Source organism: Rattus rattus, chromosome 4 (genome assembly GCF_011064425.1).
Source record: "Rattus rattus isolate New Zealand chromosome 4, Rrattus_CSIRO_v1, whole genome shotgun sequence".
In the NCBI taxonomy this organism is placed as follows: Eukaryota; Metazoa; Chordata; class Mammalia; order Rodentia; family Muridae; genus Rattus; species Rattus rattus.
Window position 1 is genome coordinate 46,428,433 of NC_046157.1, and position 14,171 is coordinate 46,442,603.

Here is a 14,171-nt window from a genome sequence, read left to right on the forward strand (position 1 = left end):
AACTGACATTAAAGTCAAAGCAAAGGCGTGCATGCCTAGATAAAAGCTATAATAATCAATATATTATGTAAAATGATTTACTTTTATGCCTACCTAGAAGCCCAATAATGATTACAAGATTGTTTTGACCAGATTGACTTTGGCCAGAGTAATTATACCTATGGATTTCAAATATTCAGATTTTACAATTTACTTGTTTTTAAACAATTATTAACTGAGCTACTTTATATGTGGGCCACTATGTTGAGAATAAAACTCTATTCTCCAAGACACTTAAAGTCTTATTGAAAGAATGAGATAGGGAGAGGTAAAGGTCTAGTGGAGAGCACCCCCCCCCCACATAGATCATTTTTCAAAAAGGTGAAGATACCATGAGATATCAGTCCTAGTCCTCGTGAGTTGGTTAAGCCATAGTAAACCCGACTTCTGAAGACCAGTAGGTGGAAGGAAAAGTTAGACCTAGAACTCTAAAGCAAAATAAACAGGGAATGAAGACCTCAGCACTGAGAACTGCAGGTGAGGTGTGGCTTCCCAGAGTCCATTACATGGAGTCCTAGTACCCTGAAGGGTGATGAAGAGTGGCCTTGATTACTGTGTTGAGGAGCTGGAAGTCCTGCTGCTCAGGGGAGGTACGGAAGAGGGCTCAGGGGAGGTACTGAAGTCTACCCGGATGGACGGGAGGGCTCAGGGGAGGTACTGAAGACCGCCCGGACGGACGGGAGGGCTCAGGGGAGGTACTGAAGACCGCCCGGATGGACGGGAGGGCTCAGGGGAGGTACTGAAGTCTACCCGAACGGACGGGAGGGCTCAGGTTCCATGTCGGACGCAGCTCTTTGGCTTCTCTGCATGAGGAAGAGGTAGAGCCCACACTGGAGGACTGTCAGAAGCCAGCTGAAATCACTTCCGTGATGGATACCGGCTGTGTCTAGGAGAGGCTGGGAAGAATTGAGAGAACTGGACAGAATTGACAGACGTGTGACAGTTACAACTGAAATGTCTTAGTGATTGATTGGACACGGAGAAATGGAGGGGCTGGGGATGGCTTCAGACTTAGGCAAAGACGTGGCAGAACGGCACTAACTAAGGAAGAAAACAGACAGACAGACAAGGCTGCTTTCATTCTTTATTTTCTTGCCATTGGCAGTGGGACTAATAAAGCATTAGAAATATGAGTTTTAACTGAGACAAATGTTTCTAGAGCATCTGGTAGGTTACTGAGTGCACAAGTGCACAGCTAGGAAGAAATGTCAATTTAGATATATATTTGCAATAGAGCACTTTATATCATTTGAAACTATCAGACATAAAAGGATATTAGCAGATTAAAGAAACAAAGTTTTGTGAGAGGAGCAAGGCAAAATATAGAGAAGACACAACCACAAGTAAGAAGAAACCATAATCACAAACGTCAAGAGAAGAGAATATTTCAAGACAGAGTAAGCAGTCACCCAGGTAACCGTAAGTAAGACTATGGGCTGGCACCATATACTTTAGAAGAAAATTCAAATTCAATCAAGAAAATCACTATGATGGCAGTCCACTGCGACTAAAGACAGTATGCAGAAAGAAACTCTTTTGAAAGAGAAAGAATATAATAGACTGTTCCTCTAGTCCACAGAAGTTGAGAAGGTACATATATGTAGAGGCTCTGAAGTACCACATATAAGATTACAAGTTACAGGACATATGCACATAACAACACCGGCTATTTTTAATGTATTTTTTATATATACTCACATACATAGAGATTGATGCAGAAAGTTTACAGGCATTTAAAACCAACTTAAGTCCAGTGGTTAGACATGGCTTAAAGAAACCTGGTATGTGCTTGGATGTGTGGCCAAGAGGCTTATACCATTAACATCATCATCTTAGAATATTGGTATTTCCAGATAATATAATTATACATAAAAGTACATTTTAGCTGGACATGATGGCTCATGGCTATAATCTGAATACTGGAAAGGATGAAGCACTGGGTTGAAAAGTGGAGGCCAGGCTGGGTTACATAGCAACACAGTGAAAAAAAAAAAAAAAAAACAGTGAGAAAGCAAAGAAAGGAAGAAACAAAAGAAGGAACCTTAATATCCTATTGCATCTTAGCAGGTGAGGTGTCTGACAAGCATTTGCCATGCGAACCTGATGACTTGTGTTCAATACCCAGAACATATGGTGAAAAGAAAGAACCAACTTGCAAAATTGGTTCTGGGACCTCCATACACATACCATGCATTACGGTGTGCATGCCTAAACACACACACACACACACACACACACACACACACACACGAAAAATAAAAATTCAAATTCCAGACAAATTTATTTCAAAAGTAGAGTGAGTTGAGTAAAACTAAGATAAAGTATTCACTTAACAATTAGTGGATATCTAAGAACTTTAATAAGAAAAGGTTTGTAAAAATGAAGCAAACAGAAAACAATAGAAAATAAACTGAGACAATGTGAGAAGAAAAGCATTAAATAGAGTAGAAAATCCAAAGAGATTAGGTAATGGCCGAAATGAAAATTAGTAAAGGCAGCCCTCTGCTACATGCACGGCGGGGCCACAGACCAGCCTGTGAACGCTCTTTGGTTGGTGGTTTAGTCTCTGGGTGGGTGAGGGGAATGGGTGCGACAGCACCCTCTCAAAGGCAAAGACAAGGGGGCATAGGGTGGAGAACTCTTCGACCTGAGACCAGGAAGAAGGACAACATTTAGAATGTAAATAAATAAAACAATTTAAAAAAAAATAGTGGGGGCTGGACAGATGGCTCAGTGGTAAGAGCACTGACTGCTCTGGAAGAGCAGAGGTCCTGAGTTCAAATCCCAGCAACCACATGGTGGCTCACAACCATCTGTAATGGGATCTGATGCCCTCTTCTGGTGTGTCTGAAGACAGCTACAGTGTACTCATTTTATACATAAAATAAATAAATATATTAAAAAAACATAGTGAAGGAAATTTCATGAGAGGTGAAATAAATATTCGCTGGAAACCTCACTGCTTACAGCAAAGGAAAAAATAAAGAAAAACTTGAGGGAGACAAATGTGAACAAGTATTTATATCTTCCTAGGAGATTCATTCTCCAGGAAATTACCGAACTGTGATGTGGTCCAATACTACTTCCACTGGAAGACTTCTCCAGTTTGGTTAAACAGCAGGCTAAGGCCCTGGCCTGGGACAAACCTAGGCAGAAAAACAAGTGAGTCACAGTGAAACCCTTCATGGCTTTTGAAGCCACACTGAGAAAGAAGTGCACTGTGAGAGCTTAAACAGACGCCTGGAGTTTGTTGTTTGCATCTTTTGGAGAATTAATCAGAACCAGGAAGTTTTCCATTTGCCCTCCTGACACGCTTGACTGCAGGTATTTAAATTATATGGGGAACCCACATACACGTTTGAATAAACAGTCCTCACCTTAAGAGTCCTACTTGGAGGGCAGGCAAATTGTTCCTCTGACGAATCCTGTAGGTAGCTTTCTGAGAGTCTGAGGAGAACAGCCAGCTTCGATCATTTGAACACGGAGCGTCAACTAACACCTGGAGAAAGAAGAGTGCAAACACTCTCAGGGGAGGTGTGTGGAGCCGCCACGTGACAAACAGTGCGTAAATAAAACCAGCACCTTAGGGACCCGGGATAGGACGTGCTAAGTCCTGTTATATATTTGTCCCCGATACAGAACACTACGCAATTTCAGTGTTTGTCTCAGTGGAGAGACAGAGTAGGAGCAGACTAAACACCTACTGGTGCTACTAACGGAATGCAATGAAATTCTTTTTTATTTTATTTGTTTGTTTATTCATTTATTTCGGTTCTTCAAGGGAGGATTTCTCTGTGTTGCCTTGGCCAGGCTGACCTAGAACGCAGAGATCCGCCTGACTCTGCCCTTCTGTGTGCTGGGATTTAAGACATGTGCTATCACCCCTGGCTGGACTTAATATTCTGGATGACTACAGATAAAACCGACAAAAGTTACCAATCTTCAGAAACTGAGACGTATTTTTTTTTCTATCCTAGTAAATTTTACACTGTTGGGGACTGAACCCAGGATCAGTGTTTATTTTTAAGAATTAAAAATTCACTTTTAATTTATTGAAATGACCTTTCTTCACCTATCATACACTAATATATAAAATGTTACTGAATTAAAGTAAAATGTACAATTTTTTCCTTATAATGGTTCAAAAGGTAACTCATTTCCAGAGTGACTTTGAGGTCCAGAAAACAACTTTCCATAATCCCCAAACCCAACATCACTGTTTCCACTGAAGCATAGTAACCATCAAATGAAAAATGCCCGCACATCCACTTTATCAAATCTCCCAGAGCCCTGAGAAAGTGTACGATGTGGAAGCAGACGGAGAAGAACAACAGAGCAGCACAATGCCGGATCACTAGGAGTCTGTCAGCTTTCCACAATACAATAAAAGTACCTTGTCAAACGTCGCAGGTTGGGCTTCTCCCACTTCTCTGCCATCCAATTCAGACACTTTAATTACATTTCTCAAAGGCTGTGGGATGAAAGATTCCAACGTCTGTCTCAGCCATCTTCCTCTCAGGCGATCATACTCGTTACAGAGAAGATAACCTAAATATGAAGGATTAAAAAGTTCCGAAGTACTCCAAGGCAATGTCATTGGCAAATTCTACTTTTTAGCAAATAAACTTCAGAAAAATCAATGTTTCAGAGATACGGCTCAGAGGTAAACATTATGATAACTTTAAAAACAAAAATAAATACATATTTTATAAAATATTCATGCAATGTTGTGCCTCACACCCTCCTAGAAGCTCTCGCATTTATTCAATCAAGTTTAATTTGTAAACCTACAGATTCCTAGAGATGCAGAACAACCAAAGCTCACAGAGTTTTCCCCCTGAGGTAGAGCTGTTGACAGTAAGCAATGAATTCTGATAGGTACCTTAAGTTCCTTGCTGGTAGAAGGCATCCATTTTAACTGAAGGAAGGTAATACAGTGTATATTAAAAAAAGAGTAAGTAGACCAGCTCCCAGTCAGAGAAACTGAGCCTAGGAAGGCTACTTAGCTCTGTGACAGTGTTGGTGTTGGTGTCTTCATGGGGATTGGTAAAATGGGGATCATACCTGCATAGCTGTTGTGATTAAATGTGACGAAAACTGAGGACAGGATGGTGACTGAAGAAGACCCTTCTATGGTGGCTTCCCAAAGACACACTGCTCTGAAGGGCTTGGAGAGCCAGGGGAGAGAGTGTCTGATTTTAGCATAGTATAAGAAGATGCACCAAAGAAACAGAAAAATGAAGAGATGTCCTTGTCAACATCCCTCCAGTTCTAGACAGTGTGAGGAGAGACTCCCATTGGAGCAGGGGAAAGGAACAAAGTTCAGACTTTGACCTGACATCCAGTAGCATGGCCTGCCCCAGTGAAACCATGCACCAGAAAGTCAGTCTTGCAGCCCTCACACCTAGGCTACTACTTGGGCTAGCAAGGCAGGCACCACTCCTCCACCCTTGGGAAGCAGAGCTGGAGACTGAGGCTCTAAGCTCCTGGAAATCAAGCAGAAAACTGAGCACAGGACTTTGCCTTGGGGCACAGTGTTGAGACTGCCTGAGAGTCCAGAGACTAACTACACTCCTTCTACATACAACCTTAGCGGGCAAATAAACAAACACACAAAAAACAGGGCCCCTCCCACTAGGAGGTAAGACAAAAAAGGGGGCAAAGGTCTTTGCCTTAGAACTGTGAACACAAGACATTACTGTGAACAAATCTCCCACACCAAAAAAAAAAAGACTACCTTTTTTTTTTTTTGCTAAGCCACAGACAGGCAAACATCCCCCCCCCCTCCCTTCCTTATGGTGTTCCCCTCCCCCCCTAACAATACACTTTGAGGTTCCACTGGTGCTCTTAAGACTGGTAACCTGAGGTCAGAAGGGTCAGTCCATGTATAGTCTTTAAGTGGCTTAGTCCTAAGCTCTGGTTGCTTGGCATTGTTGTACATATGGGGTCTCAGCCTTCAAGCTCTTCAGTTTTTTCTCTGATTCCTTCAGTATTCTCAATGTACTGAGCCAGTTTCCCCTTTTTTTGCATTCACATTTTGATCATCTGTCTTGAGTTTCATTTTTCTAGGCAAGAAAATTCAAAAAAAGCCACTTATCAATGAGTGGGTGGAGAGATGGCTCATCAGGATGATATTTTTCCACAGCACTGACTGTCATTGTTTCCAGAGGTCCTGAGTTCATTTTCTATCCAACCACATGGTGACTCTGTTCTTTCAACCATCTGTGAAAAGGGATCTGATGCCATCTTCAAGAGAGGGATAGTGTGTCTGAAGACAGACTGATTTTCACTAATGGAGAGTGTTCTCTTTCTATAAATAAGTTTTTAAAAAATAAATGAACATTTCTTTGGGTGTTTCTCAGCCATTCGCATTTCAAAAAAAAGGATTTTTTTAAAAAAATTTTGGATAAAATAGGGGCTACAGAGCTAAGCTTTGCAAAGGATTCTCAACTGTTTTGGAATATCGAATGGCTTTGAAGCAGCTAAATGTTCAACATCCTTAGTCATCAGGAAAATGCAAATCAGAACAACTCTAACATTCCACCTCACATCTGATGCCATCTTCTAGTGTGTCTGAAGACAGCTTCAATGTACTCATATAAATAAGTAAAAAATATTCCACCTCACACCAGTCAGAATGGCTAAGAACAAAAGCTCAAATGACACTGGCTAAGATCAAAATCTCCGGTGACAGCAGATGCTAGTGAGGATGTGGAGAAAGAGGAACACTCCTCCATTGTTGGTGGGGTTGCAGACTGGTACAAGCAATCTGGAAATCAGTCCGGAGGTTCCTTAGAAAATTAGACATTGAACTACCTGAGGAAGCTATACCACTCCTAGGAGCATATACAAAAAAAAACCAAAAAAAAAAAAAAAAAAAAGATGCCCCAACATATAACAAAGACACATGCTCCAAGGACAATGTTCATAGTTCAGCCTTATTTATAATAGCCAGAAGCTGGAAAGAACCCAGATGCCCTTCAACAGAGGAATGGATACAGAAAATGTGGTACATCTACACAATGGAATACTACTCAGCTATCAAAAACAATGACTTTATGAAATTCACAGGCAAATGGATAGAACTAGAAAATATCATCCTGAGTGAGATAACCCAATCACAGAAAAACACACATGGTATGCACTCACTGATAAGTGGATATTAACCCAAAAGCTCAGAATGCCCAAGATAAATTCCCGACTACATGAAGCTCAAGAAGAACAAAGATAAAAGTGTAGATGCTTCCCTCCTTCTTAGGAGGAGAAACAAAATACTCACAGGAGGAAATGCAGAAACAAACTATGGAGCAGACACTGAAGGAAAGGCCATCCAGAGACTGCCAAACCTGGGGATCCATCCCACATGCAGTCCCCAAACCCAGCCACTACTGGGGATGCCAAGATGTGCACGCTGACAAGTAGAATGATATAGCTGTCTCCTGAGAGACTCTGCCAGAGCCTGACAAATACAGAGGTGGATGCTCACTGCCAACCACTGAACTAAGAACAGAGTCCCCAATGGAGGACTTAGAGAAAGGACTGAAGTAGCTGTAGGGATTTGCCACTGCATAAGAAGAACAATACCAACCAACCAGATGGCCCACTGCTCCCAGAGACTAAACTACCATCCCAAGAGAACACAGGCATGGACCTATGACTCCATGCGCATATGTAGCAGAGGATGGCCTTGTCAGACATCAATTGGAAGAGAGGCCCTTGGAACTGTCAAGGCTCAATGTCCCAGTGTAGGGAATGTCAGGGCAAGGAGGTGAAAGGTGGGTGCGTGGGTGAGGGAGCACCTTCATAGAAGCAGGGCGGGGACAGGGGTTGGATATTGGATTATTGGAGGGAAAACTGGGAAAGTTGATTTAAAATGTAAATTAAAAATGCAATTAAAAAATTAAAAAGAAGCAAAAAGCACAAATGGTAATGACTAGCCTTAATTATTTTGTGGCCTGCCTATGTGATCATCTTTTATAATCTAAGCAAATATATAGCCTCAATCTTAAAATATATGTACATCCATGTCCCCCACCTACAAGTAACACGTGTGTGTATGTATTATATAAATGAGGAAACATGGAAATAGGCTGAAAGCGACCTTAGAAAGCAATTATTCCCGATGAATCCTGGAAGTGCCCTGGATGTGGGCTGCTAAGTCTGTTTGCAACGATGGTTGCAGCACAGTTTGGTGGGGTTGGCTGCAATCTGTAAAGGGTCATCCCTTGTAAAACCCTGTTCAAATTTCTGTATTCCCCATCCCTTCCCATGTGTTTTCTGCACTGTTCAAATAAATACAGAACAACATTCTTTATTAGGGGCACAGACATGGACACAAGCACAGAAGAGACAAGACAGGAAATGTTTAGGCAAGCACAGGTTTAGACCCAGACAAATTACAGACAGGACAAATGATGGAAGACACACGGAGAAGAGAGAGTTCAAATCTGGGCTCGCTCTTGGTAAAACTGCTCCCAGGGCAGGGTTTAGATTTCTTTTATTTAATGCATTTGAGGAATACTGAGGTTGTTAATACCATTTTAAAACTGATGCAAGAACTCAGTGCCAGGCTGTTAAGTGAGCACATTCTAACCATCCCAGGCCATAGGCCAGTGCCCTATGAACCCAGGTCCTATACCTGCCTTAATGCCACCATCAACTAAACTTCTAACCTTGCCAGTATCTCTTGTGGATGGTTATAGATGTTCGCAACCATTGGTGGAAATAAATCCATTAAGGAACAGTCTATAACAATGTAGGTCTCAGTGTCCCTAAGCTATGATGGTCTCAGTAGGCTGTGGGCTCTGGGTATAATCTTGGTTTTCAGTATTTTTAACCATGAAACTATCAATTCTATTTCCTCCCTGACAAATCAAGAGGGAACAGCTATCTACTTCAAGGCAAGTAAAGAGAGGAACTGGGGTGTTGAAATGGTCAGTGGGTAAAGGAGTATGTCCCAAAAGCCTGACAACATGAGTTTGAGCCATAGAGGCATTGAGGGAGGAGACAACTAACACCTGAAAGTTGACCGGCAGGATGCGCATGCTGGAAGGAGATCGCTATTTGTGCTAGCCATAGTTTGACATCCACAAGTGTGCCTGGCAAGTGGATTCGTGCACTTCCACACACACACGTACTCGAAAATGTATGTAAAGGGGGTGCTGAGTTTTAAGCAAAGAGAAGGGAGCTATGTACCAAGATGCATCCAGCCACCAAGTAAGAGCCTGGCTTGGTCATTTCCTGTGTGGCTCAAAACCAGGTTTAGCTCTAGTACCTGACCACAGACAAGTGACTGGAGGTGAGCCACATGGGCTGACTCGAGCCTTGGAGTAACGTTTGTAATGACAAATTATACATTGAGGCATTTCTCTAGTTCATTGTGAACTACATACCTACAAAAGATAAGTGACAAAATGTGGCTTAGGGAATCAGGTAGCTGAACCACCAGCAGCAGCAAGCAACAACAACAACAACAACAACAAATCAACAGCAGAACTATAATAAAGCCAGACTTAGGGTGCCATCTAGTGCTGAATCACCAGAAAGGCCACAGATTCATGCAAACCTCAGAATTTCTTAAACAGTAGACACAGACACAGCTATAGTATAAAACCTGGGAGAAATACCTAATGTTTATGCACAGACTAATTCATATATCAGGTACAAGAAATCTTCACAGAATCATGACTACATCTAATGGATAAAATAAGACAAAAACTGACAAAAACAATATAAACAGGCAGCATGATGAAAAGAGCTAAAGTAGTACTTTTGGGGAAATTTGGTAAGATTCAAGAAAATGTAAAGAGGCAACTTAATACCTAAATAGAGAAACATCAAAGTAAAGCTATTCTTTATAAGATGTATTTATTTATTATGCATAAATACACTGTTGCTGTCTTCAGACACACCAAAAGAGGGCATCGGATTCCATTACAGATGGTTGTGAGCCACCAAGTGGTTGCTGTTATTTGAACTCAGGACCTCTGGAAGAGCAGTCAATGCTCTTCACCACTGAGCCTGCTCTCCAGCCTTAAAGCTACTCTTAAAAACATCTAACAAATGCTTAAATGCAATAGAAGACAGGAACAGCAGAACAGATCAGATAACAAGAAAAATGCTAGTTGCCTTGAAAACGCATTATTTAAAAACATTCTCTTGGAGAAAAAAAGAAGTAAATAAAAGTAGGGTGTAGGGATGAAGATAGCCTGTGAGAATTTGATGTCACCATCAAAAAAGCAATTATATGAGTTGCAGGGGTTCGAGAAGGAAGTGAAAATGCCAATGGTGTAGAATAGACTTCACTACAAGTCTCCCTAAATCTGGAACAAGATTTAAGAATCCAGCCACAGAGATGGCAATGGTCACATCATATCCAACACAACCAGATTTACCTTTAAGTACATTATGACCAAGTACTGAAAGGTTAAATAAAGACATAATACTAAAAACAACAGAAATGTGAAAACTGCCTACAGATATTAAGGCATAGCTTAAAGGGCAGACATGACTAGAAATTCTAATATTTCCTGCTACCAAATGCCAACCAGATGTCTAAATTGCACTACTGGCAGTAAGAGAATTTCACTGTAGAAGGGTTACAGCCATTGTGGAGAAGTTTGACCATGACACTCTACTAGATTGCATGGTTTCTGGTTAGCAGTTCATGTTTTACATTAGGATCACAAGTGTTTGCTCTTCTTCAGTAAAAACTAGAATACTACAATAGCTGTTTTTGTTTTTGTTTTTTAAGATTTGTATATTTTTATGTATACTAGTGCTCTCTCTGCATGTACACCTGCAGGCAAGAAGAGGACACCAGATCCCATAACAGATGGTTGTGAGCCACCATGTGGTTGCTGGCAATTGAACTCAGGACCTCTGGAAGAACAGCCAGTACCCTTATCCACTGAGCCATCTTTCCAACCCACAATAGCTCTTTTAATTTAAAAGAATAAGAAGAGGAAGAGGAGGAAGAGGAAGAAGAAAAAGGAGGAAGAAGATGAGGAAGAGGAGGAGGAAGAAAGGCACTCTATAACTGGAGTACTGGTGAAGGCAGCTGGATCACCAGATAGAAAAGTAGCCTAATTCTTTAATCATTTTAAACCCTTTCATCAATGAAAGACACAACCTTGTTGCCCAGGATAAGATCCAGTGTGGACGTAAAAAACAAACAAACAAACAAACAAAACCACTGTATAAACTGCACACTTAGTATTACCATCATTTTAAATTTTGCTTCTCTATAAGCAGCAACTAGCATTGCTTCTGCATCCGCATGTGAACACCATGGCTAACTTAATTTGGGCTTTAAATAGCAACATGACGACAGCAGCACCTGTAGGGAACCTTTATCATAGTCCCACTTAGATGGAAAGCTCCTTATTGGGAACACTGCTGGTAGTTCACAGCCCTTGATGGAAGGCTCTCCCCATCTTCCAGGTCCAGAATGTTATCAGTTACCTTTGAGTTCCAGAGCCAGTCATCGTCCTCACTACAAATGTGTAAAGTACTATAACCTATGAAGTGGGTTAAGATTAAACACCACTTGTCAAAATGGAAATGGATTCAGATATTTCTCTTCCATCTCTTACAATATTCAAAATTCTATACCTAAAATTAATAATCTTGTGAGAGTTAATATAAGATCATCATCAAGGGACACATAGAGAGAGAATATAAAACAAATACTCCTTAAATGCTTCCAAAAAGCACAACTCAGATTATAAAAATAATAATGTATTCTAAATTCTAGCCTATTTATTTTTATTTCTTATGTCAAAATACAGAAATCCTCACTTTCAAAATCATATCCAAGATGTAAAACATATTAGGTGTTTAGGTGTTTTTTCCTTCTAAATATCAATATATCTGTATCATAGCCATATATATCTGTATCAAGCGAAAAAGTAGCTTAACATATTGAATGTTTCCAAAAGCTTACTTCAACAGCACAGGTTTTCAAAGGAAGAAATAAATTAGCAGTTTACAAACTGCTGTATGTTCATCCTGGGGGAAAATAATGCCTTTCTAAGAGACAGGAAAGCTTGGGGAATCTGAACAAATCACTTTTTAGATCATCCACTTCCTAAAAACATCTCCTTCCACATGGCCATTCGCCAAGTTTGCAAATAAAAGCAAGCTTTTCACTCATCCCTAATCTTAAGAAAAATGTGTTACAGTCTAGAAGCCTCCAGTACTTCAAAAAAGTTAATTTAAACCATGAAGGGACTGGAGACAAGGCTCAGCAAGTAAGAGCTCTTGTGTAAAATGATCACCTGTATCAATATAATTGTACAATGAAATGGACTTACAGTGTGTGTGAGTGTGTGTGTGTGAGATTTCAGTTGAACAAGCATGTAGAGGGGGAAGAGGTTGATTTGGGGTATCTGTCTTTGTTCACAGTTCTCCAGCATAGCTCCATAGAGCGCCCTGTGTCTCTACCTCCTCAGGCGGCACACTGATAGGCACAAAGCAATCTGCCCAGTACTGTCTTTGAAATGCACTGCTCTGAATACAAGATTATTCGGTCCTCAAGCTCACGGCAAACACTGTACTGACTGAGACACATCCTAGCCCCTACACTTCACACCAGTATTAACAATAACAATGTCACTCTAGAAGAACTTACTGCATTGCTTAATCCTATCTTCTCTTGCCACATGTGATCATGAGAACTTGGCAAGTGCTTTAGGAATAAAATAACATAAAGACCTCTAAAAAAATGAGAGTATAAAATACTTCGTTTAGCACCTCTGTTATGATTACGTGCCTTAGGGACATTATCTTAGTATTCTGAAAAATTAATTTCACCTTTTATTACTTTTTTCAAACGATAATATTAAAAAATTTGAAACTGTATGTGTTACCTAGCATACCTCTACTGAACAGAACAGTACAGTCTAAGGAAGAGCACATGAAACAGTTTTAAGTGGATTTTTGTGTATTTTACAAAGAGCAATGACAATAAATGCAGACAAACCTCTTTAGTGTAAGGAGCTCAGTGGCAGAACACTTACTCAGACGGAGAAGCCCTGAGTGTCATCCCCAGTGAAACTAAGCACAAACAGCAAATGAAAATCTCAAAACCCTCCTCAATTAGCTTCCGAGCACTCAGTCACATTCTCTGGGAGATGTGTGCTCCCAGAATGGAGTTCTGCATCAGACAGTGCACTTCCCCATCCCTCCTCAGCTGTGGTTTTCACTCTGACTCACGCTGTCCTCCTGTGACTGAGGATTCCTAACCCTGCACCCTCGTTCTCATACCTCTTTTCATCTGCCTTCCAGGTATCTGAAACACTGAATCGTGGAACAGTGTGGGTGAGGACAGAGCAGACAGTACCTGGATAAGCGCACTGAAGCAGAGCTACGGACTTGCCTCCAGGAGCGGCACACAAGTCCAGGACTGTCTCCCCATCCTTCAGTTCCAGAGCCAGGACTGGAAGAAGAGAAGCAGCATTAAGCAGGTAGTACGTCTTCAAACGTCCAGGCTGATGTTGTTCTGAAGGCATTCGGTCTGGAGTTCGGCTGAGGTAACACTTCATTGACTTGGGATAATGTGGCAAAGCGTCCTGAAGGACTGTGTGATAGCCCCTCAAACACAAGGTCTTTTCCAGTTCAGAGGGATAACTGAATCGGTTGAAGAGGACACCATATTGCCACAGTGATGGAGATATCAGAACATCCCTGGGACAGAAAATGAGCAATAAATGAGTGTTAGCATCGTGAACGAGTACATTTTGAAGATGAAGAGGGTGAATGTGGCCATAGGTTTACACTTCATTTATCTGTGATTTTTCAGACAGGATCTGTAATGGTGAATCTGGACTGCTGCTGTGACTGGGCTGAGAAACAGTTGCATTCATTTCTGCAGACCTCTGGCTTTTCCTCTGAGATGACTAGTTTCTGAGGCTTTTGCCTAATCAATAGATTAATCCCTGGCAGGTTCATATACTGTACCGTGGGTGGACATGATGAAAAGTCAGATGTGGGGCCTGGCTGGGGGACAGTACTCAATAGGGCTGTGTCCTGGGGACATAAATTTTGCCTCAGCCGCTCCCATTTCCTTTCCTATCTGCAGACCCTGACAATGTGGGTGACTTTGTTCCACTAAATTCTCCCTGCTCATCATG

The 14,171-nt window shown here is 41.2% G+C and overlaps 1 protein-coding gene across 1 annotated transcript in view; it reads right to left on the bottom strand.

Annotated features, from left to right (window-relative positions):
• The window catches only part of Nsun3 (NOP2/Sun RNA methyltransferase 3), a 61,197-nt gene that overhangs the window by 30,815 nt on the left and 16,211 nt on the right, over positions 1 to 14,171 (bottom strand). The window contains exons 3-5 of the mRNA XM_032900335.1: positions 13,382 to 13,725; positions 4,433 to 4,587; positions 3,417 to 3,538 (exon numbers count right to left, since the gene is read on the bottom strand). Of these exons, the coding sequence (XP_032756226.1) occupies positions 3,417 to 3,538; positions 4,433 to 4,587; positions 13,382 to 13,725 (621 nt within the window). The remainder of the gene's footprint in view (positions 1 to 3,416; positions 3,539 to 4,432; positions 4,588 to 13,381; positions 13,726 to 14,171) is intronic.